This window comes from Amblyraja radiata, chromosome X (assembly GCF_010909765.2).
Source record: "Amblyraja radiata isolate CabotCenter1 chromosome X, sAmbRad1.1.pri, whole genome shotgun sequence".
Classification (NCBI taxonomy): domain Eukaryota; kingdom Metazoa; phylum Chordata; class Chondrichthyes; order Rajiformes; family Rajidae; genus Amblyraja; species Amblyraja radiata.
Genome location: NC_045999.1, coordinates 5,670,980 through 5,696,294, shown reverse-complemented (window position 1 = coordinate 5,696,294; position 25,315 = coordinate 5,670,980). Strand labels below are relative to the sequence as shown.

The following is a 25,315-nucleotide window of genomic DNA, read 5'->3' as shown; positions in this document are numbered from 1 at the left end:
TACTGAGTTGGATGATCAGCCATGATCATATTGAATGGCGGTGCAGGCTCGAAGGGCCGAATGGCCTACTCCTGCACCTATTTTCTATGTTTGAAGGCAGACAGAACTCGACTCTGATGGATCCTTCTCCAACTGCTCTACCAAAGCTGGATCATGCAGTGGGGGTCCCCCTACGCTGGGATTCTCCCCCTCAACAGCGGGGGCCTGGGGTGGAGGGTACAGCACCAAGGAGTCCCGTGCAACCTGTTTCTCTCGCGGTTCACAGACCGCCTGCCACTGTTGCGGGCTGGAAGAGTCTGTGTTCCACGTGCGTACACGGAGTGTGTGAGGCTGCAGCCACTGTTCCAATATCTAAAAAGGGGCTGCTCCTTTGCCTTCTGGCTGCACTTCACACCCACACCCTCTTCTTTGGACACCCTGTGCGTAGGGGAGAGTGTAGAGGGCTGAAGATGTCCTGGTCGGTTTGCTCCTAGGCCTGGCCAAGCTGGCCATCCGCGAGTCACGGCACCAGGCGGTGGAGGGATCTACCCGAGCCGGCTGCCTGCCCCTTTTCCGGGGGTACGTCCGCGCCCGGGTGATACTAGAAAAGGACTACGCGCTGTCCTACGCTGGCGCCCTGGGGGATCGCTGGGCACCACGGGGGGTGGAATGTATTCTCAATAAGGATGGGGAAATAGTGATTTAATAATTTGAGAACATTTGCTTTATTTTGTATTACAGTGGTGGGTTTGTTTGTATTTTTGCGTGTATTTTTGTAATAGTTGATTTTAAAATGATTTTGGGTTAAAAAAAAAAGCTGGATCATGAGGAACTACCTCTTTCAAAAGCAGATAATAACAGGATACCTGCAGGTCGACACAAAAAAGATGTAGAAACTCAGCGGGTGAGGCAGCATCTCTGGAGAGAAGGAATTGGCGACGTTTCGGGTCGAGACCCAAGGGTCTCGACCCGAAAAGTCGTCAATTCCTTCTCTCCAGAGATGCTGCCTCACCCGCTGCGTTTGTCCAGTTTTTTGTGTCTACATTTGATTTTGCCAGCATTTGCAGTTCTTTCTTAAACAGGATACTTGCAGCTGAGCGTTGCAAGGATTCTCGGACTCCAAGCCTCCTCCCCCCCCCCCCCCAAGCCTCCTCCCCCCCCCCCCCCCCCCCCCCCCCCCCCCCCCCCAACAAAACGGTGGATAATGCAGAACACGTGGAAAGGAAATTATAGTTATTCCTCTTTTAAAATATTCCACAAAATAGGATATAAAGGTGCAATGTTTAAGAAGGAACTGCAGAGGCTGGAAAATCGAAGGTTGACAAAAATGCTCGAGAAACTCAGCGGGTGAGACAGCATCGATGGAGCGAAGGAAATAGGCCACGTTTTGGACCAAGGTGCAAGTCTGGAGCTGTACTTGTGCGTATCTCCAGCATCGGTTACACATTGCTCTGGGACTCTCCTTTAAAAGTCTCTTGTTAATTCATTCATGAAGGTGAGGACTCTTTCACAAACTGCCCCGAGTTGGTTAATCGATCAAACGTCTGATACCACCTTGTTGTTCACATGATCAGTGCAAGCACTGGGTGGACAAAAAAAAGCCGGAGTAGCTCAGCGGGACAGGCAGCATCTCTGGAGAGAAGGAATGTGCAAAGTTTCAGGTCAAGACCCTTCTTCAGACCAGTCAGGGGATGAGGGAAACGAGAGATACAGACGATGATGTAGAGAGATAAAGAGCAATGAATGAAAGATATGCAAAAACGTAACGAAGGAAACAGGCGTTTGTTAGGGTGAAAACGAGAAACTAGTGCGACTTGGGTGCGGGGAGGGATAGATAGAGAGAGGGGTATGCCGAGGCTACCTGAAGAAGGACCTCGACCCGAAACGTCACCCATTCCTTCTCTCCAGAGATGCTGCCTATCCCGCTGAGTTACTCCAGCATTTTGTGTCTATCATCGGTTTAAACCAGCATCTGCAGTTCCTTTCTACAGAAGTGCAGGGTAGATGCTTTACAATAAATATCCACGCATGTACTGGTCAGTAGCCAGAAGAGGGCAAAATTGGAAGAAGAACAGAATGCCACAAAGTTCCAGGAGTTCATTAGTGCAAGAACTTAATTCCGAGATGTGTAGGAATAAGTTATTCCCGTCCCACAGGAACGCATAATATACTTCTGCAGCAATGTTGTACGCGCTCTCTGCCTCAGAGGGCGGTGGAGGCAGGTTCTCTGGATGCTTTCAAGAGAGAGCTAGATAGGGCTATTAAAAATAGCGGAGTCAGGGGAGATGGGGAGAAGGCAGGAACGGGGTACAGATTGGGGATGATCAACCATGATCACATTGAATGGCGGTGCTGGCTTGAAGGGCCAAATGGCCTCTACTCCTGCACCTATTGTCTATTGACTAAGTTACCACACAGTACTGGCCTACAACATGTAACCAATCACCTCACGTAAACGTTAAAACAAAGCAGCAGGCGGCCACCATCGACCGCTACGACAAGTTTCCCTGTTCTTCAATCGACGTGCAGCTGGATTTGTGCCGTCCTTGGAGCTCAGACTTTCTCCAAGTAGGTGCTGGGGACGAGGCCACTCGTCCCGTTCCGGCTTGCTGTCCACCACCCGTCTTCACTCACGTCGGTGATCTGGATAATGTCGTCGGCGGCAATGTCCAACTCGTCGCTATTCTGACGAAGACACAGAGGGTTGAGAATGCACAGGAGGTACACTTTCATTTTACCAGCCGCCCAGGTCATAAAACTGACCACAATTCCTCCCCCCCCAACCCCTCCCAATCAAAGGAAAGCAATATAAATGACACATTTATTATCTCATGAAAATATTATATTTATAGCAAGCAAATGGAGAAATGGATCATTTCTACTGTCTTTCGAGGAAATTTCTGGGGTCGCTATTGGGGACAAAAAAAAATTTCACTTAGCAAATAGCTTTAGATTAGTTTAGAAATACAGCACAGGAACAGAGTCCAGCGATCCGCGTACACTAACACTATCCTACACACACTAGGGACAATTTACAATTTTACCAAGCCAATTAACCTGCAAACCTGTACGTCTTTGGAGTGTGGTTGAAAACCTGAGCACCTGGAGAAAACGCACGCAGGTTACGGGGAGAACGTACAAACAGGCAGCTCCTATAGTCAGGATCGAACCCGCAGGTCGGGCAGCATCTCCGGAGATGCTGAGTTACTCCAGCATTTTGTGTCTATCCTCGCTATAAACCAGCATCTGCAGTTCCTTCCTGCACACTGCAGACTTATATAGAAGGTGACAAAAGTGCTGGAGAAACTCAGCGGGTGAGGCACATGTATGTGGAGCGAAGGAAATAGGCAACGTTTCGGGCCGAAACCCTTCTTCAGACTGATGTGAGGGTGGTGGGGGCGGGAGGAAGAAAGGAAGAGGTGGAGCCAGTGGGCTGAGGGAGAGCTGGGACGGGGAGGAGAAAGCAAGGACTACCTGAAATTAGAGAAGTCAATGTTCATACCGCTGGGGTGTAAACTGGCCAAGCGAAATATGAGGTGCTGCTCCTCCAATTTACGGTGGTCCTCACTCTGGCCATGGAGGAGGCCCAGGACAGAAAGGTCGGATTCGGAATGGGAGGGGGAGTTGAAGTGCTGAGCCACCGGGAGATCAGGTTGGTTATTGCGAACCGAGCGGAGGTGTTGGGCGAAGCGATCGCCGAGCCTGCGCTTGGTCTCACCGATGTAGAGCAGCTGACATCTAGAGCAGCGGATGCAATAGATGAGGTTGGAGGAGGTGCAGGTGAACCTCTGCCGCACCTCTGTCCTTAAATGGAGTCAAGGGTGGAGGTAAAGCGACGATTTTCCAGCATCTGCAGTTCCTTCTTAAAGACTTACGCCCCTGTCCCACTTAGGAAACCTGAATGGAAACCTCTGGAGACTTTGCGCCCCACCCAAGGTTTCCGTGCGGTTCCCAGAGGTTGCAGGTGGTTGCCGGAGGTTGCAGGTAGTAGAAGCAGGTAGGGAGACTGACAAAAACCTCCGGGAACCGCACGGAAACCTTGGGTGGGGCGCAAAGTCTCCAGAGGTTTCCGTTCAGGTTTCCTAAGTGGGACAGGGGCATTAAATAGAAGGCCCTTTTGCAAGGAGAGACAGCGCCTCACCAGAGAGTGGCAACAGGGAAGGGTCTTGTTTACCTGGGCGGTGTAGTCGTAGAGCACTCTGTAGTTGTTTGGGGTCTCCTCCTGTCCAACAGCTACACTGGCGTACAATTCTTCTGCTATTAAACACAGAAAACCAACATAGTGAGCACTGCAAAAACTTTATCTAGAGGTTAAAACTGAATGTTTACATACTTCCTCCGGCCTCAAAAAGGCTGGCAATATCATCAAGGACCCACACCATCCTGTCCACACACTCATCTCCCCGCTGCCTTCAGGTAGAAGTTACAGGAGCCTGAAGACTGCAACGTCCAGGTTCAGGAATAGCTACTTCCCCACAGCCATCAGGCTATTAAACCTGGCTCGGACAAAACTCTGAACATTAGTAACCCATTATCTGTTATTTGCACTTTATCAGTTTATTTATTCATGTGTGTATATACACGTATATAATGGTATATGGACACACTGATCTGTTTTGTAGTCAAGGCCTACTATGTTCTGTTGTGCTGAAGCAAAGCAAGAATTTCATTGTCCTGTCAGGAACATATGACAATAAACTCTTGACTTGGCTCATAAATTAATTACAATTACAATGACAAATCTATGGTATTAATTTGGTCTGCACATCACAAGCCATGGCTTAATCCCCCCCACCCCCCCTCCCAGTTTATTTTGAGTATTTATATCACTGAACATCACCCAGTGACTGAAAAACGGATCATCCCTGAACTAAGAGTGCTGAACCGAGCCTGTGGGCAACATTTATCAATGAGAAAGATTGCAGCCGGATTTTGTGGGATTCACTGTTGCAAAAGCAGACCAATGTTGCCATCTAGTGGTAAGTGAAAGCCTGTACCCATGTCCAAGGCAGGTAACTATCTTAACTCTATAAGTGATTAGGAGCAGAATTGGACGATCTAATCCACAAGTTTAGAAGATCCTAGACGAGTTGAAAAAAATGCCAAGGTTGTGTTGACTCGCCAAAGTACAAGACCTCCCACGACTGTCTATGACCTCCCACGTCAATGTCTACGACCTCCTACGTCTATGTCTACGACCTCCTATGACTATGTCTACGACCTCCTACGACCCCCCTCGACCTCAGTCTTCCACACCTAAGACCAACTACGACTAGCTACGAGTGGGAAATGATCACATGATAAAATGATGTCATGTTTGCATTATTTTTTCTCGGGCCAGTTACCTACCTACGACCTACCTACGACCTACCTACGAGTAAAAAGTATCAATTTTTTCCATGCCCACCTTTTTTTACTCGTGGATATTTTTTTATCAGGCTGGAAAAAACGCCGCGACCTACTTGAGGCCACGAGTACGCGGAGACCACTCACGAGCACGAGGAAGAGTTACATAGATCTCCTACTACCTCGTGGCGACCATGTTGCGAGTATGAGTCAAGGGAAAACTCGGCAGAGGTCGCCAATTAGGTTGTGAAAGTGGGATGGGGGCATTAGGCCTTTCAGCCCATCAAGTCTACCTCCGCCATTCAATCGTGGCTGATGTATCTCAACCTCATTCTCCTGCCTTCTCCCCATAAATCCCTAACACCTGTACTAATCAAGAATATATCTACCTTTGCCTTAAAAATATCCATTGACGTCCTCCATAGCCTTCTGTGGCAATGAATTCCACAGATTCACACCTTCTGACTAAGGAAATTCCTCCTCATCCTCCTAAATGAACAGACAGCACTCGTAGTCAGGGCCAAACCCAGGTCCCTGGTGCTGTAATGGGGCTGTCCCACCGTACGAGCTAATTCAAGAGTTCTCCCGAGTTTCCCCTGATTCGAACTCGGAGATTTACGGTAATGGCCGCTCGTCGGTACTCGGGGCTCTCGTGGACATTTTTCAACATGTTGAAAAATCTTCACGAGCTTACCGCCTTTCCCGAGTACCTGCCGTTAACGTTACGAGCCGCTAAGCGACGTCCCGAGCTCCGACGTACCCGCTACGTACATTCTACGTACTGACCACGAGTTTGATTTTTTTTAAACTCGGGAGAGCTCTTGAATTACCTCGTACAGTGGGACAGGGCCATAAGGTAGCAACTCTACCACTACGCCACTCAAAATTAATAATTCTGAAAACATCATTTTTGTCAATACTATTACTCACCAAGGGGTGGTGCAGTGGCACTGACTGAGTTGTTGCTGCTGGATTTGGAAATGTGGCTGGGCAAAAGATTAGTAATCCTAAACAAGGAGAAACATGGGTTGATCAAACAGTTAACTCAAGCACCAACAGTCAGGAATATAAATCAGCCATGATAAATAATAAGATCGACTGATATCCCACTGCACTACTCCTCCCACTTCTGTGGGGTACACTGACTCCCCTTCCCCCTCCCCCCCCACCCAATCTTTGCACATCCCCAATCCTGGACCTTCCACTTTATGCCCCTGTCCCACTTAGGAGACCTGAACGAAAACCTCTGGAGACTTTGCGCCCCACCCAATGTTTCCGTGCGGTTCCCGGAGGTTGCAGGTGGTTGCCGGAGGTTGCAGGTAGTGGAAGCAGGTAGGGAGACTGACAAAAACCTCCGGGAACCGCACGGAAACCTTGGGTGGGGCGCAAAGTCTCCAGAGGTTTCCGTTCAGGTTTCCTAAGTGGGACAGGGGCATTAATGTCACATTTAGTTTTATCTATCTTGTTGTGTTTTATTACCAATTTCCCTCCTAGGATGAATAAAGTTCTATTGTATCGTATTATTTGGGCTAACTAGTTCTGAAACTCTGTTGGAATATTGCATTTGTTAACACATTTATTTACTACAGCAGCGTTAGATAAACAGCCATCACGGTTTAGTAGTGGGTCTTACATTCTTGCCTCCGTCTTCCTAAACCAGAGGGTGTTGACTCCCTCAAAAAGGCAGCCAATATCAGACACCCACACACCCTGACCACACTATTTCACTATTACAATGGGGAGGGTGGTACAGGAGATGGAAAACTGTGACCTCCAGGTTCAAGAATATCTTCTTCCCATTAGATTCTTGAACACTGCACACTACCAACCACTCCCTCAGCAACTATGATCTTCTCATGACTTTGGTTGCATTGTGGACTGAAGATATTGTCCAGAGGATTTCATTGTCCTATCTGGGACACGTGACAATAAACTCTCTTGTCTTGCCTTGTCTTGTATAGGGACCCAGATCTGTCAAGGACCGTGTGGTGGCTGTGTGTGCACCAGTCTCCCCACGTTAAACAAAGTCACGCACAGGCGTCCTCCCAAAAGAGGCCAGTCATACTCGTTCCGAGTAACCCCGACGATGATTGAGAGTAGGGAAGATTCAAACAAGAGGACATGACTTCAGAATTAAGGGACAGAGGTTTAGGGGTAACATGAGGGGGAACTTCTTTACTCAGAGAGTGGTAGCTGTGTGGAATGAGCTTCCAGTGGAAGTGGTGGAGGCAGGTTCAATTTTATCATTTAAAAATAAATTGGATAGGTATATGAATGGGAAAGGAATGGAGGGTTATGGTCTGAGTGCAGGTAGATGGGACTAGGGGAAAATAAATGTTCGGCACGGACTTGTAGGGCCGAGATGGCCTGTTTCCGTGCTGTAATTGTTATATGGTTATATATGATGATGGTTACATAATATTATGGTTATTCATTTAAAAAAATTTTGATTATTATATCACGTGTGTATTCTGTTAATGGGCTTGTTTAGCTGCACAGGTAAGAATCTTAATTCTTCCGTTGTCGGTACATATGACAATTAAATACACTTGACCTCTTGAAGCCACTTGGCCGATTGCGGGCAGTCTGGTTAACAAAGTAGTCAGACTGACCACTGGGCAATCCCGAACAGAAAAAAATCCCTTCCTTTCCTGTCATGTTAATCGCTTAATTTCCTGTTTACAGAATCGATTCTTATTACAGATTTCAAGCAGCTTTGTGATTTCTAAATCATTGGACATTTTTCTCTTGCAAGCATATCTCATTGTTCCTGCACTGGTGGTATTGGAAATTGCACAAGGCTTTGAGTTGGACTGTTGGCATGTGGCACAACAGTGGCATTTGGGCTTGCACAATCAGTGTCCACCGAACCTCCACCCAAAGCTGCTTGACAATGTGTTTGGCATTCCTTGGTGGCAGAGAGGAAATCTGAGGCACTAGGAAGGAATCAATCGGCTTGTTAGGATTTTATCCTGGAGAACTCAGAGGCAGTACATTTGGGAAAGGCCAGTCAGTGTTCAATGAATGAGAAGCTTGGACCCACAGAAGATGCAGAGTGCCAATCTACAGATCCCCACAGGTAGGTCAGTGGATAAAGCCAACATTAGCCTTGATTGTTCTAAGGATCAAACGTCAGAGGAGGGAAACCTTGCTAAAACTGTACAAAGCATTAGTTAGTCTGAGTACAGTTCTGATTCCAACATTACGGACAGATATACCACTAGAGTGGGTGCTGAGAAGATTTACGAAAGATGTTGCCTATAAATGGAGAATTTTTTGGTGACCAGAAATGACAGGCTTGACTGTTTAAGAAGGAACTGCAGATGCTGGAAAATCGAAGGTAGACAAAAATGCCAGAGAAACTCAGCGGGTGAGGCAGCATCGGTGGAGCGAAGGAAATAGGTGACGTTTTGGGTCGAGACCCTCCTGCAGACTCGACTGTGATTGTTCACTGTGAAACAGCAGAGGCTGTGGAGAGGCTTAAGTGAGATGTTCACTGTTTTGAGAGAGCAAGCTGGGTGAAGTGCTGGGCCCCAGCTCCCTTTGCAGGAGGGGCAATGAGGAGTTTTAAGGTGGTTGCTGGGCAGATAATGAGAAGCTGAGGGGAATACATCTCTTGAAAACATCCAGTGAATTGGCCTCCCACTGCCTTCTGTGGCAGAGAATTCCACAGATTCACAACTCTCTGGGTGAAAAAGTTTTTCCTCATCTCAGTCCCAAATGGCCAACCCCTTATTCTTGGCCCGTGTTGACCATCGAACACCCGTTCACACGAGTTCTATGTTATTCTACCTACGCATCCAGTGCCTACACGCTAAGGGCATTTTATAGAGGCCAATTAACCTGCAAAACTACACTCATATGTCAGTCCCGCCATCCTGGGAACTAACCTGGTGAACCTACGCTGCACTCCCTCAATAGCAAGGATGTCCTTCCACAAATTAGGAGACCAAAACTGCACACAATACCCCAGGTGCGGTCTCACCAGCGCCCTGTACAACTGCAGTAGGACCTCCTTGCTCCTATACTCAAATCCTCTCGCTATGAACTTAGTATTTAAGTGTTAATCAGTGTTAAGTCAGTGCAAAGCAGGGGTGTTAATTGCTGATAAGTGCAGGAGCGCTTGTGGTTGAGAGGTGTTGTCTGCAAACTGAACACAGTTCTGCTCAGTGGACATAAATGCGTCAGCAAAGGTTATTATAGTTCTATACCTGTAGGGCAAATGCAAAAAGTTAGGACAGTATCTGAAACACAAAATATTGAAACAGGTTAATAACAACACAGTTGCTGCCCAAATACAACAAGCAATAGCAACACATTAATGTATAACACATCCTGTTTTAATGTCCTATGAGAGGAATAGATCGGGTGGATGCACAGAATCTCTGACCCAGAGCAGGTGAATCGAGGACCAGAGGACATAGGTTTAAGGTGAAGGGGAGAAGATTTAATAGGAATCTGAGGAGGTAACCCCCTAAGAATTACAAAATTCTTAGGGGGTTGGACAGGCTAGATGCAGGAAGATTGTTCCCGATGTTGGGGAAGTCCAGGACAAGGGGTCACAGTTTAAGGATAAGGGGGAAATCCTTTAGGACCGAGATGAGAAAAACATTTTTCACACAGAGAGTGGTGAATCTCTGGAACTCTCTGCCACAGAAGGTAGTTGAGGCCAGTTCATTGGCTATATTTAAGAGGGAGTTAGATGTGGCCCTTGTGGCTTAAGGGATCAGGGGGTATGGGGAGAAGGCAGGGATGGGATACTGAGTTGGATGATCAGCCATGATCATATTGAATGGCGGTGCAGGCTCGAAGGGCCGAATGGCCTACTCCTGCACCTATTTTCTATGTTTCTATGTTTCTATCCATGTACCTGTCCAACTGTTTCATAAACGTTGGGATAGTCCCTGCCTCAACTACCTCCTCTGGCAGCTCGTTACATACACCTATTTTCTATGTTTCTATGTTTTCACACAAAGGCTTATGGAACAAGCTGCCAGAGGAGGTAGTTGAGGCTGGGACTATCCGAATGTTTAAGAAACAGTTAGACATGGATAGGAAAGGGTTTGGTTTGATATGGGCAGGTGGGACTAATGCAGGTGGGACATGTTGGCCAGTGTGGGAAAGTTGGGCCAAAGGGCCTGTTTCCACGCTGTATCTCTCTTGTCTCACGGACGCTAAGCAAAAGGTTCCTTTTCCAGGGCATTGCTTGTGGAGTGAGTGCACAGTCGTCTTCTCAAGATAGAGGATTCCAGAACCGGAGGACATAGACAAGCTGAGAGGACAAAGATTTAAGAAGGATCTCAGGGGCAACTTTTTCACTCGGAGGTAGTTCGTATCTAGAAAGAGCTGTCAGACAAAGCTACAGAAACAGATGCAATTACATTTTTCCAAAGGCATTTGGATAGATATGGATTGGAAGCAAAGCAAGAATTTCATTGTCCTATCAGGGACACATGACAATAAACTCTTTTGAACCTTGAATCTTGAAGGGTTTAGAGAGATACGGGTCAAATCGGGCAAATAGGACCAGTCCAGAATGCCAACTTGGTCGGTATGGGCAAGATGGGCCAAAGGTCCTGTTTCCGTGATGTTGGAGCTTAGACTCTATGGAGACGGCTTAAGATCCAGTACTTTGTTGAGAATATTCACTGCACTTACTCATTTCGAGAGTACGAGACAATGAAAGCAAACTGACAATATTTCTCAACCTCTTCCTCCTAGCTTTTGCATGACGAGCTAGGTTTGTACAGCAGCCTTCATGTCCAATGGGGCTGTCAGTCAGTCAGCATGCAACCATGCATTCTACATCTTCCCCACAAAATCAAGAATATCCCCAACAAATGAGCAGCAGCGATCCAACTGTATTGCCTGACCCTGCCCTCAGTGCATGCAGCGAGAAATCTGCTTGTACATCATTAACGGTAGCCCCAATCCAAGCCCCGTCTCTCAAACACAGAGCTCCAACTCTCCCCCCTCAATCTTCCAGGTACAAACCCCTGACTCAAACAATCCCAGTCAGCAGATACCTGACCTCAGACCCCCTCCGACCTCAGACCCCCTCCGACCTCAGACCCCCTCCGACCTCAGGTCCCCCTCTGACCTCACACCCCCTCCGACCTCAGGTCCCCCTCTGACCTCAGTCTCCCCTTCGACCCCGGTCACCCCTTCGACCCCGGTCACCCCTTCGACCCCGGTCTCCCTTTCGACCTCGGCCTCCCCTTCGACCTCAGTCTTTATTATCCTCAAGGGATATGGAGAGAAGGCAGGCACTGGTTATTGATTGGGGACGATCAGCCATGATCACAATGAATGGCGGTGCTGGCTCGAAGGGCCGAATGGCCTCCTCCTGCACCTATTTTCTATGTTTCTCCCCTTCGACCTCAGTCTCCCCTTCGACCCCAGTCTCCCCTTCGACCACAGTCTCTCCTTTGATCTCAGTCTCCCCATCAACCTCAGCTCCTAGATCCGGCCTTTGCACATCTCTCACATCTCTACCAGCTCTTGTCCTGATAGCGACCAAAGAGAAAAGCATGGCTTCAATGCAGTTGAATTTACTTGGAAATTGAGTGCGGGAGCCGTGATATCCCGGAGATATGTCAACATTACAAAGAGAGAAGGGTTGGAGGTTTCAAAACATAAAGGTGGATAAAAATCTGGGGGCCTAACCAGCGTATCCTAGAATATTATTGGGAAACTAGAGAAGATATTTCTGGTGTCCCAGCAGTGATTTTGCTACCCTTCTTCAGACTCCATTCGGAATAGTCTGCATGGCGTTGTTCGTGGGCAATCATGTCTCACAATACGCAGGCGTGTGGGATCAGTAGAGACAGGCAGCGCAGACACGTTGGGCTGGAGGGCCTGTTTCTTACATTGAATCTGTGAATATATGTTGTGATCTAAAGAGCCAAATCTCACCGGGGGGACGGAGAAAATAAAAAAAACAGATTCGCAGTCGTTACCTTTTCATCATCCCACCGTTCCTGGAAGAGCTCAAGGGTTGGTTATCGCCAGCAGATAGTTTGTGGTAGTAGTTCTCATACTCAATGGGAGCTGTGAAAGGGAAGAGAGAACTTATTTACTGACTATTTACTGTGGCAAATGTAAATTGGGAAACCCACCTCTTAATCTCTTAACATGTGATGCATATGTTAGATCAATCAAACACAATTTGCACAGTTTCACATAGAACACACAGGCGGTATTATAACCCAATTATGTCCGATCCAAAAGACCAATTCTTGATGGAGCACGTTGAAACAACGAAACTGAAGACGCAGTTCGTTGCAAAAGGAGGCAAAGGGCTGGAGTAACTCAGTGGGTCACGAGCAGCATTTCTGGAGAACGTGGGTAGGTGACTTTTCGGGCCGGGATCCTACTTCAGACTGAGGAATGATGTCACCTATCCATGTTCTCCAGGGATGCTGCCTGACCTGCAGAGTTACTCCAGCACTTTGTGTTCTTTCCTCATCCTAAACTTGGAAGAACTTTGCCTTCCGAATCCCCACTCTCTGCCCAACATCACTAAAGGAACACCTTCATCAATAGAACTTCAGAGGTTCAAGATGGTGACATCAGTATTTACTTTAATGTAATTTTAACTGAGTACTTACATACACAGTTCCCGTCAGTGCAGTTAATAAAAGAGGAATAAATACATATAGCTTTAAAAATTAAAATTACCATATCTAAAATAGGCCTAATAATTGAACTATAAACAGACATTCAGACCGAACAGTGACTTTGCTTTGACAGGTGCCTAGCTGTCAAAGTATGGGTGAGGTTAGATGTGTTGGTGTGTGATGTATGGGGAGGGGACACATTCTGTTAACCAGTCTTATTGCCTGTGGGAAGAAGCTGTTTGGCATCCTGCTGGTTCTGCAGCTGATGCTCCTGTACCTCTTCCCAGATGGCAGAATGGAGAAGATGTGGCGTGATGGATGATAGGGGTCCTTGATAATGGAGATGGCTCTGCTGATGCTCCGCTTCTGATAGATCTCCAACAGGAAAGGGAGTGGGGCACCAATGATCCTACTGGCTGTCTTCACTATCCTGTTAAGTCAGCTACAAATACTGCTTTTGTCAGCATTGACAACGTCCTATGAATCAGCTCCAAACCCAAAATGGTGTAGGCCAACAATTCCCCAATAGCTGACACTCCGGGAATTGCAAGCATCACCAGGAGACCAGAAAAGGAAGGAAAACTGAAGAGATAAATAAATCCTCATCTGGATCCCTATCCCCGTGCATCAATTCGCTGGTGCTTAATCCTGGAGGTCGATTGTTGTAACGCATGAGTCCTTGGCACGGGGTAAGGGCTTCACGGCAGTGTCTTACCAGGAGGAGTCAACCCAGTCATCTTCTTCTGAATGAAGCAATCTATATCTGCATCAATGTCGCACATCTCCAAAACCTTCCTCGTCTCCTCGTACAGCTGTGGAGACACGAGGGATTACATCAACACCAACCTCAACCCTCACATTCACAAGACATGCTGGAAATGTCCAGGCAATCCAGATTGCATTAAGAGATACAGCCTGACTCTTCAGATCACCGACTAGCTCGGGAACCCATTTCTGGGCAGTAGTAAACACTGCCCAGTCCATCATCGGCTCTGACCTTCCTTCCATCGAGGGGATTTATCGCAGGCTCGGCCTCAAAAAGGCTGGCAGTATCATCAAAGACCCACACCATCCTGGCCACACACTCATCTCCCTGCTACCTTCAGGTAGAAGGTACAGGAGCCTGAAGACTGTAACGACCAGGTTCAGGAATAGCTGCTTCCCCACAGCCATCAGGCTATTAAACCTGGCTCGGACAAAACTCTGAACATTAATAACCCATTTTCTGTTATTTGCACTTTACCAGTTTATTTATTCATGTGTGTGTATATATTTATATCATGGTATATGGACACACTGATCTGTTTTGTAGTCAACGCCTACTATGTTCTGTGTGCTGAAGCAAAGCAAGAATTTCATTGTCCTATCAGGGACACATGACAATAAACTCACTTGAACTTGAACTTCATCAAACTAGAACATTAATTTTACAGTCACTCATCGTTCGATGTCATCTCACTGATCAGGGCCCACAGCTTGCTTGATCTTCATCAATGAAAGGCAGCTGCTTGTATTGGGCAACATGTTGGGGTCCTATTACAACAGGGCAACACAGAGGTGCAGGTGGTATATCTGCCGCCTCATAGTCGGAGACCCAGGTTCAATCCTGACCTCGGGTGCTGTCTGTGTGGGGTTTGCACGTTTTCCCCGTGACCGCGTGGGTTTCCTCCCACATCTCGAAGATGTGCGAGTCTGTAGGTCAACGAGCCCTTTGTAAATTGCTGCTGGTGTGTAGGGGGTGAATGAGAAAACGGGATACCTGTAATATGGGACTAGTGTGAACAGGTGATCAGTGTGGACTCTGTGGGCCGAAGGGCCTGTTTCCAGGCAGTATCTTCACTCAAGCTATCAATGAGAGGTGACTTAATTCAACCAAGAGTGCATTCCAATTAGAACTCAAACGCTTTTAAAATGTCTTTGTTATAGAGTCATAGAGTGATACAGTGTGGAAACAGGCCCTTCAGCCCAACTCGCCCACACCGGCCAACAATGTCCCAGCTACCTAGTCCCACTTGCCTGCACTTGGTCCATAACCCCCCAGACCTGTCCTATCCATGTACCTGTCCAACTGTTTTTCTTAAATGATGGGGTAGTCCCAGCCTACACTACCTCCTCTGGCAGCTAGTTCCATACACCCACCCACCCTCTGTGTGAAAAAGTGAGTCCTCGTATTCCTATTAAATCTTTCCCCTTCACCTTGAACTTATGTCCTCTGGTCCTCGATTCCCCTACTCTGGGTAAGAGATTCTGTGTATCTACCCCATCTATTCCTCTCCGGATTTTGTACACCTCTGTAAGATCTCCCCTCATCCTCCTACGCTCCATGGAATAGAGACCCAGCCTACGTAACTTCTCCCTATAGCTCCCACCCTCTAGTTAAAATGCTTTAAGGACGATGGAGGCACTAAATAAATGCAAGTCTCTCTTTCTATGACTTGCTTTGCTTACACTGATCTTCCACTGAACAAGGGTCTGAAGTATGGTTTCGGCCCGAAACGTTGCCTATTTCCTTCGCTCCATAGATGCTGCTGCACCCGCTGAGTTTTTCCAGCATTTTTGTGTACCTTCGATTTTCCAGCATCTGCAGTAAGTTCCTTCTTAAACACATAATCCATATCCCTCCATGTCCATGTGTCTATCCAAAACTCTTCAATGCCACTGTAGGAGCCATTTATGTTTAGGCTCACTACTGTTGGCATATCATATTATTTTGTCTAGATGTATCTTGCAGTATTATTCTGGACACCAGGGGGCGGTCATTAGATGCACTGGGTGGTGTATATATAAGGGCATAGGGGACAGGAAGTGAGAGGCACAGGGAGGGAGAGCATCCAGTCCTCACTAGACCAGGGACAGAGCAGCCAGCTACAACTTGCGTGGAGAGTAAGGAAAACCTGGTACGTTCATCTCTTAGTTTGTACAGCTACTTCAATAAACAAGTGAAATAACGGCTGGAAGATCTGTTCTATTAGGTCTGCGTAAGATCACTTCAACTGTACCTGTGTAGTAATGGCAAGTGGAAGAGTCGGAAATTTGCCATTACAGCCACTCTCGTATCTGCCTCCACCACCACCACCACCCCTGCTAGCGTGTTCGAGGCACCCGCCATCCCAGTGAAAATAAATAGCCCCGCACATCTCATCAAGTGCTGTACCTCATCATCCTTCACACACTGCATGGAGAGTTGGTTGCAATGAACCCACAACGAGTTCCTCAGGTTATTGATCCGGTCACATTCTTGCTGGTGAAAGGCCTGCAGTCAAAACAAAACACAAACACCGCTGGGAATTTGGTGTGTCGGAAGGAACTGCTAAAGATGGTTTACACTAAAGACAGACACAAAAAGCTGGGGTGACTTAGCGGGTCAGGCAGCATCTGCGGAGAAAAGGAATAGGTGACGTTTTCGGGTCAAGACCCTTCTTCAGACTGAGAGTCAGGGGAGAGAGAAACGAGATATATAGACGGTGAAGGTAGACAAAAATGCTGGAGAAACTCAGCGGGTGCAGCAGCATCTATGGAGCGAAGGAGATAGGCAACGTTTCGGGCCAAAACCCTTCTTCAGACTGATCAGGCAGTGTTATAGACGGTGATATGGGGAGATGGAGAACAAATAAATGAAAGATATGCAAAAATGACGATGAAGGAAACGGGCCATTGTTGGGAGTTAGCTCACACACCCTAGTCATTGCAGTGGTTTCACTGTCGTCTGTGTAAGTCTCATTGTCTGTATAACCTGTTTACCTCTGGCCCACAGCCAGCAATGGAGCATTTCCTTGATCAATGTTACATTTTACGACAACGTTTCAGGTCGGGACCTTTCTTCGGGTTGATGGAGTTAAAGGGAGATACTGTTGGCAACATTAACAATCTAAACATTATCTGTCCATTCCCTCCACAGATGCTGCCAGACCCACTGAGTTCCTCCAGCACTTTGTATTTTGCACAGCTCATTATTATGTTCATGGGGTCACAGTTTAAGGATAAGGGGGAAATCTTTTAGGACCGAGATGAGTAAACATTTTTCACACAGAGAGTGGTGAATCTGTGGAACTCTCTGCCACAGAAGGTAGTTGAGGCCACAGTTCATTGGCTATATTTAAGAGGGAGTTAGATGTGGCCCTTGTGGCTAAAGGGATCAGGGGGTATGGAGAGAAGGCAGGTACAGGATACTGAGTTGGATGATCAGCCATGATCATATTGAATGGCGGTGCTGGCTCGAAGGGCCGAATGGCCTACTCCTGCACCTATTTTCAATGTCTATGTTTCTATGATAGACACAAAATGCTGGAGCAGGGGTGGGGAACCTCTTCATGTTGGAATGCTGCATTAAGTTAGCTGTAATCTAATAAGGCCACATCCAAGAAACTTCAATTAGATACACTTCAAAATGTAGATTATTTTGTTAAAATAGCCCTCATGACTTACTAATGTTTTAATTGTGGCCGTCAATCGGGGAGGATTATTTCGTTGAATCTTCTTTAACTCTTTGGTATTTTAAATACGTTCATTTTAAGATTAAAATAAAAATAATAAAAGACGAACAAAAACATATGAATAAACATAAAAGGATTTGTTCTACAAAATTTGGGTTCATTCAAAAGGCCACACTTAATGGCATGGAAGGCCGCATGCAGCCTTTAGGCCTCAGGTTCCCCACCCCTGTGCTGGAGTAGCTCAGCGGGACAGGCAGCATCTCTGGAGAGAATGAATGGGTTCATTATCAAGTTTACCAGTGCTAACAATTCTGTCAGTGTTTCAAGGCTAACATTTCTTCTGGTATTTATTTGCTGATATGGGTTCAAGTGGAATGGAATGAATTCAGTTGGGTCGTTGATCTAAAGGCCATGATTTATTTCAATAATGGTTAACTTTTCTCTTCAGAAACCAGCCAACTGTGAAATATTAAAAACTATTCTTCCTTAAGCCTATAGGTGCAAGTTCATTGAAACATGAGGTGTCAAGTTCCACCCATTGTTCCTTGACTATGCCACGTTGCAATCACCACCAACACAGAATTAAGGAAGGTGTTATCATGGTTCTCGTTCCTCAACGCAGCCTCACAGCAGAAGCATCCGCATCGAGAGGCTGGAAACTGGAGGTATCGCGAGCTAATTCTGCCACCACCATCATCTCTACTGTGACAAGTGATGGCTTACACCGATTGTCGCTGGAAACTCGCGTCTGACGGACGATGACAGCGAGGTCAACATTTGTAACAAGATGGACATGAAAAGAAGATGATTTCTGAACATAAGCCAGAGACTGAGGTTGAACTATGCATCTACGACAAGAATCATTGGCTTGACAATAATATTGTAATCTAAAACTGAAGAATTGTTGAATAACCTTCCAGCATTTAATAACTAGGTTCATAAGTATTGAACGTCAATTGTACAAGGTAATGAGGATATCTTAGGGAGACTATTAGTGTGCCCCTTAACGAAAGATACATTACATTCCCATAAACAAGGACATACCCCATTCAATAGCTCAGAACTAGTACATATTTCAACAACTGTTGAGGTACCTCACAAGTTGTGATGTGTTCTTGTTCCCATTCTTGTCGAACCTTGTCTAGTTGGTCGATATTCTGTTGATAAACTTGCTCTGAAAAAGAAGGAGCCCTATTTAATGTGTAGGAAGGAACTGCAGATGCTGGTTTAAACCGAAGATAGACTCAAAATGCTGGAGTAACTCTCGGCGGGACAGGCAGCATCTCTGGAGAGACGGAATGGGTGACGTTTCGGGTTGAGACAGAAGAAGAATCTCAACCCGAAACGTCTCCCATTCCGTCTCTCCAGAGATGCCGCCTGTCCCGCTGAGTTACTCCAGCTTTTTGTGGTTTCTCAAGCTTTTGTAGCGGAGTTTTACATGTGACATGACTTACAGAAAACCACCTCTGGACCAGAGATTGGGTTCTGTCAATCCACATGATGCTTTCCAGTAAAGAGATTCACCAGATGATGCCGGCTAGACTTGAGTCAAGGTTGCAGAAATAAAAGCTAAATGTCTAAGCTGCATAGATTGTATTATAATCCATACCTCCCTTCAGCCTACTGAGTTGTAGCAGATCTCAGGGCAATCTTGTTCCATCACCATTTAATGGGTGTCAGATGTTATGGGGAGAAGGCAGGAGAATGGGGTTAGGAGGGAGAGATAGATCAGCCATGATTGAATGGCGGAGTAGACTTGATGGTCCAAATGGCCTAAGTCTGAAGAAGGGTTTTGGCCCGAAACGTTGCCTATTTCCTTCGCTCCATAGATGCTGCTGCACCCGCTGAGTTTCTCCAGCATTTTTGTCTACCTTCGATTTTCCAGCATCTGCAGTTCCTTCTTGAACACTAATACTACTCCTATTCCTTGTGGCCTTACGACCAATTATCTCTGTAGCCTAATCTCCCCGCTCCCTTACTTACACACTTACACACTTACACACTGGGAACAAGACGAAGGTTTGGTAGGTTAACTGGCCACCTAATCTACCAACCCACGTCTTTGTGATGTTTGAGGAAACCAGAGCACTTGGGAGAAACTCACAGGGAGAACGTGCAAACTCCACATAGGTTTCCGGTAAAGAGGAAAAGATTTAATAGGAATCTGAGGGGTAACCTTTTTCCACTCAAAGGGTAGTGGGTGTATGGAACAAGCTGCCAGAGGAGGTAGTTGAGGCTGGGACTAGTTAGGACGGGTTTGGAGGGATATGGACCCAAGCATGGGCAGATGGGACTAGTGTAGCTGGGATTTGTTGGCCGGTGTGGGCAAGTAGGGCTGAAGGGCCTGTTTCCATGCTGTATCACTCTATGGCTCCACGCTGACAGCACTGGAGGCCCGGATTGAACCTGTCAAGGTGAGGCAGCAGTTTTACTAGTTGAACCAATATGTTTTGAAACTTTTATACAAGTCATGATGGCTGCTAACATGGGGCTACGATCTGCACTCTGTATCTTCCCCTTTGCTCTATTGTACTTGAGTATGAACTTACTGCATTTATGTATGGTGCAAGCCAAACGCAGGCAGGTGGGACTAATGTAGATGGGACATATTGGTCGGTGTGGGCAAGTTGGGCCTGTTTCCAACCTGAATGAGTCTATGACTATAACTCTATATCTGATCCAATTGGATATCGTGCAATGAACCCCACATGTGTAATCATAAGCAACCTAAGTCTATTAGATTGGATTCCATTGGGCCATTGGTTTCTGAGGTCGCTGGCTATACTATCCACAAGTCCTTCTGTTCCCAGAGCCCTTGTACAGCCCAGAAGGAATGTGGAGAATATCCCAATAGGCTTCTGACCTTTGCCTTGTAGATGGGCTTCTTCTTGAGTATGGCGTGCACAGCCTAAAGTTGTAGGACAACTTGTATTATTTGATCTTATTTGATTGTGCACGCCGGGTTGATTGCATTCATCGAAACGGGGCGGACCACGTGAAGGTTGCAATCTCCCCCCCCCCCCCCCCCCCCCCTTGTCGATGGTGAGAAGGCCAAGGACAGAAAGATCATAAGTCCATAAGTTCACTATCTCTCATTGGAAAGGCTAGTAGAATACGAGCAAAATTAGGCCGTTCAGCCCATCGAGTCTACTCCACCATTCAATCATGGCTGATCTATCTTTCCCTCTCAACCCCATGCTCCTGCCTTCTCCCCATAACCCTTGACACCCTTAAAGCCCTGTCCCACGGTACGAGTTCATTCCAAGAGCTCTCTCGAGTCAAACTCGTGGTAAGCGCGGAGAATGAACGTAGCGGGTACGTCGGAGCTCGGGGACGTCTCTTAGCGGCTCGTAGCGCTAACGGCAGGTACACGGGAAGACTCGCTAACGGCAGGCAAGCACGGGAAGACTCGTGAAGATTTATCAACATGTTGAAAAATGTCCACGAGAGCCCCGAGTACCGACAAGTGGCCATTGCCGTAAATCTCCGAGTTCGAATCAGGGCAAACTCGGGAGAGCTCTTGGAATGAACTTGTACCGTGGGACAGGGCTATAACTAATCAAGAATCTGTGAATCTTAAAATTGCCCATCGGATCGACTGGCACAACTGTCCATGGCAATGAATCCCACGAGGACAAAGATGCCCCTAATGTAGCCGTAGAAGAAAGTTGCCTTAGCAACCACGAATCTCCAAACCAACGAGGCCCACATTACTGGTAAAGGAATGACGAGTTAATAATTTCAAATCTTCACTTTTGTTAAAGAGGTTAATGATTAAAAAGAGTGAAGAAAAGTATTTACCAAAAAGTTCTCCAATCTGCTTCTATTTTAGCACCCAGAAAGAATAATATATTTCTTCATTGAGAGATATCGCTGAATAACTAATGTTGATTTGGTGCCAGACATTATGTTCGTTATGCGAAATATTTCAGGATGCCAGTTAACTATCTCGGTGGCACCTCCGTGTAAACCAAAGATGGTGAAAACAGTTTAAAATTTCATGCTGCGATTCTGAACACTGAAGGAACTCTAGTCACAAGTTTTTTAACTTTTAAAAAAACTATTAAAAGTCTAACACCGCACCACCATGCTGTCCCAAAAGGGCTCAGCGGTAGAGTTCCTGCCTTACAGCCCCAGAGACCCCGGTTCAATACTGACTACGGGTGCTGTCTGTACGGAGTTTGTACGTTCTCCCCGTGACCTGCGTGGGTTTTCCCCGGGTGCTCCGGTTTCCTGCCACATTCCATAGATGTACGGGTTTGTAAGTTAATCGGCTTTGGTAAAAATTGTAAGTTGTCCCCTTGTGTATTGGATAGTGCTGGTGAGTGGGGATAACTGGTCAGGAGGTGGCCGCTGTGTTTCTAAACTAAACTAAACTAAACTAAAATATGTGGATTTGCCCTTGGAGCTCCAGTTTTCTCTCACATCCCAGAGACTTTGGTAGGTTAACTGGCCTCTGTAAACTGCTCCAAGCGTGTGGGTAAGTGGTGTAGATTGGGGAAGGTGAAATAAAGTGATGATGGGTGTAAATGGGTGCTTGATGACCAGTGGGCCTTGCAGTGGGACTCGATGGGCTGAAGGGCCTGTCTTTGGTCTATCTCTCTCTCTAGGACTCTGCCCGTGCAGAACTCATAGAGGGGGGAATTAAACACCTCGAGCTACACAACCTCCAGTAGCTGCTCCAGTAGCAGGTAGACGAGTAAACGGAAGCTGTTGCCAAGCGCATTTCCTGTCAGATGCCTGCAGTCAGAGATGAGCTCATTCCTACAATGAGTCAACTGCTCACATTCTCCCCAGCGCTGCTCTGCACATTCCGATCCGCCGTGCCCGAACTTCCCTGCAACGCTGCTCAGGATTCCACCGTCCACTGCACATGAGGAGACTGCGCGAAACGAAGACATTTTCTTCGGCAAAAATACATTCAGTAAACATTGCAATTGTTCTGCAAAAGCAAGTAAAACAATGCGCTGGGGTGGGCTGGCAGATTAGGTGGCCACTTAACCTACCAAACCCTCGTCTTGTTCCCTGTGTGTAAGTGAGAGTTTGATGCGAGCGGGGAGGTTAGGCTAGAGAGATAATTGGTTATAAGGTCATAAGGAAAAGGAGTAGAGTTAGGCCATTCGACCCATCACGGATCTACTCCACCATTCAATCATGGCTGATCTATCTCTCCCTCCTAACCCCATTCTCCTGCCTTCTCCCCATAACCTCTGACACCTTCAACCAGGGTTTGAATCTGAGCGGGAAAACGCATTGGATTTCGAGTCCAACACCTTAGCCACTCGGCCATCGATTGGTGGCCATGACCCTCTGGGATGGGACTAGCCACATTTACCAGCAGTCTGGGCCACGATGATCATAAGGCCATAAGAGATAGGAGCAGAATTAGGCCATTTGGCCCATCTACTCCGCCATAAGAGAATGGAGCAGCTGGGCTTGTATACTCTGGAGTTTAGAAGGATGAGAGGATATCTCATTGAAACATATAAGATTGTTAAGGGTTTGGACACGCTAGAGGCAGGAAACATGTTCCCGATGTTGGGGGAGTCCAGAACCAGGGGCCACAGTTTAAGAATAAGGGGTAAACCATTTAGAACAGTGACGAGGAAACACTTTTTCTCACAGAGAGTGGTGAGTCTGTGGAATTCTCTGCCTCAGAGGGTGGTGGAGGCAGGTTCTCTGGATACTTTCAAGAGAGAGCTAGATAGGGCTCTTAAAAATAGCGGAGGAAAGGGATATGGGGAGAAGGCAGGAACGGGGTACTGATTGGGGATGATCAGCCATGATCACATTGAATGGCGGTGCTGGCTCGAAGGGCCAAATGGCCTACTCCTGCACCTATTGTCTATTGTCTATTGTCATTCAATCATGGCTGATCCATCTCTCCTTCCTAACCCCATTCTCCTAACCTCTGACACCTGTACGATATGTGCAAGGTGCGACTATCAAACCAAACACTCCAATGTACGCAGAATGATCAAATTCATCAGAAAAGATAATTTACAACTCGTTGTGTAGGGAAGAACTGCAGATGCTGGTTTAAATTGGAGGTAGACACAAAATGCTGGAGTAACCCAGCGGGACAGGCAGCATCTCTGGAGAGAAGGAATGGGAGACGTTTCGGGTCGAGACCCTTCTTCAGACACATTGTTACTTGCTGCCATTTAGATGATGGCCGTTGTATGGAAAACAACTTGGAACTAGCCTGTTTGCAGCCAAGCATTCAATTCTATACATCTTAGAACAAATTTTCAGAGCAAGGCGCTACAATGAAACCAAACCAAGGGATCGGGCAATCGGCCAAATCCCAATTCTTGCGACCCATTATCCAAAGACCACGAGAGCTGATGGTGTACATACCCGCATCTCCTGCCGACTCGTGAGACTGCCTGACCTTGTTCTGACACTGTGGAGCAGACAGAGACATCACCATTGTAGACACTGTTTAGTTCATGAAATGCAAGATCAGGGTTGAATACAAAGATGACTGATTTTACTCTCCCAGCTATTACGCAAATTGTTGAACTTTGGGTGGTAAAGCAGCCAACGTTATGCCTATCCTTGCCCACCATTCACCGTAGCACACCACAAAGTGCTGGAGGACCTCAGTGGGCCAGGCCGCATCCAAGGAGGGAATGGACAGACGTCATTTCAGATCGGGACCCTCTTCAGACCCAACCCAAAACGTTGCTTGCCCATTTACCTCCACAGATGCTGCCTGACCAGTTGAGTCACTCCAGCACTTTGTGCTTTGCTCCAGATTTCAGCATCTACAGTCTCTTGTGCCTCCATTCACACTGGCACAGTTCCTTGACTGTAGTCATGCAGCAATCAGAGAGCAAACGCTGGCCACAGCCATTCTTCAGACACTCAGGTCTCATTGAAACATATAAGATTGTTAAGGGCTTGGACACACTAGAGGCAGGAAACATGTTCCCGATGTTGGGGGAGTCCAGAACCAGGGGCCACAGTTTAAGAATGAGGGGTAAGCCATTTAGAACGGAGACGAGGAAACACTTTTTCTCACAGAGAGTGGTGAATCTGTGGAATTCTCTGCCTCAGAGGGCGGTGGAGGCAAGTTCTCTGGATGCTTTCAAGAGAGAGCTAGATAGGGCTCTTAAAGATAGCGGAGTCAGGGGATATGGGGAGAAGATAGGAATGGGGTACTGATTGTGGATGATCAGCCATGATCACATTGAATGGCGGTGCTGGCTCGAAGGGCCGAATGGCCTACTCCTGCACCTATTGTCTATTCCGTTCACGCCCCGGTTCGGCAATATGGGCGCCCAGAAGCGAAGAAGGCTGCAAAAAGTTGTGACCACTGTCCAGTCCATCACTGGCTCTGACCTCCCCACCATCCAAGGGATTTACCGCAATCGCTGCCTCAAAAAGGCAGCCAGCATCATCAGAGACCCACATCACACACTCATTTCACCGCTACCATCGGAAAGAAGGTACAGGAGCCAGAAAACTGTAACGTCCAGGTTCAGGAACAGCTACTTCCCCACAGCCATTCAGGTATTAAACACAACAACATCAAATAAGCTCTGAACTACAAGGATTACTATTGTTATTATGGCACTATTATTGTTTGTTTTTTGTGTGTGTGTGTGTGTGTGTGTGTGTGTGTGTGTGTGTGTGTGTGCGCGCGCGTGTGCGTGTGCGTGTGCGTGTGCGTGTGTGTGTGCGCGCGCGCGTGTGTGTGTGTGTGTGTGTGTGTGTGTGTGTGTGTCTGTGTGTGTGTGTGTGTGTGTGTGTGTGTGTGTGTGTGTGTGTGTGTGTGTGTGTGTGTGTACATATATATATATATATATATAGTTAGATAGAGCTCTAGGGGCTAGTGCAGTCAAGGGATATGGGGAGAAGGCAGGCACGGGTTATTGATAGGGGACGATCAGCCATGATCACAATGAATGGCGGTGCTGGCTCGAAGGGCTG

General features: G+C 47.0%; 1 protein-coding gene across 3 annotated transcripts in view; it reads right to left on the bottom strand.

The window, feature by feature from the left end:
* Window positions 1-2,410: 2,410 nt before the first annotated feature.
* The window catches only part of pstpip1 (proline-serine-threonine phosphatase interacting protein 1), a 61,365-nt gene continuing 38,460 nt past the window's right edge, over window positions 2,411-25,315 (bottom strand). Inside the window, exons 8-16 of one of the 3 annotated variants that reach the window (XM_033014925.1) lie at window positions 23,738-23,783; window positions 18,472-18,551; window positions 16,099-16,197; window positions 13,660-13,756; window positions 12,285-12,375; window positions 9,537-9,569; window positions 6,256-6,332; window positions 4,154-4,239; window positions 2,411-2,664 (exon numbers count right to left, since the gene is read on the bottom strand). In XM_033014925.1, the coding sequence (XP_032870816.1) occupies window positions 2,533-2,664; window positions 4,154-4,239; window positions 6,256-6,332; window positions 9,537-9,569; window positions 12,285-12,375; window positions 13,660-13,756; window positions 16,099-16,197; window positions 18,472-18,551; window positions 23,738-23,783 (741 nt within the window). In that variant the 3' untranslated portion in view covers window positions 2,411-2,532. The remainder of the gene's footprint in view (window positions 2,665-4,153; window positions 4,240-6,255; window positions 6,333-9,536; window positions 9,570-12,284; window positions 12,376-13,659; window positions 13,757-16,098; window positions 16,198-18,471; window positions 18,552-23,737; window positions 23,784-25,315) is intronic. The other 2 variants (XM_033014926.1, XM_033014928.1) reach the window with 2 other exon arrangements.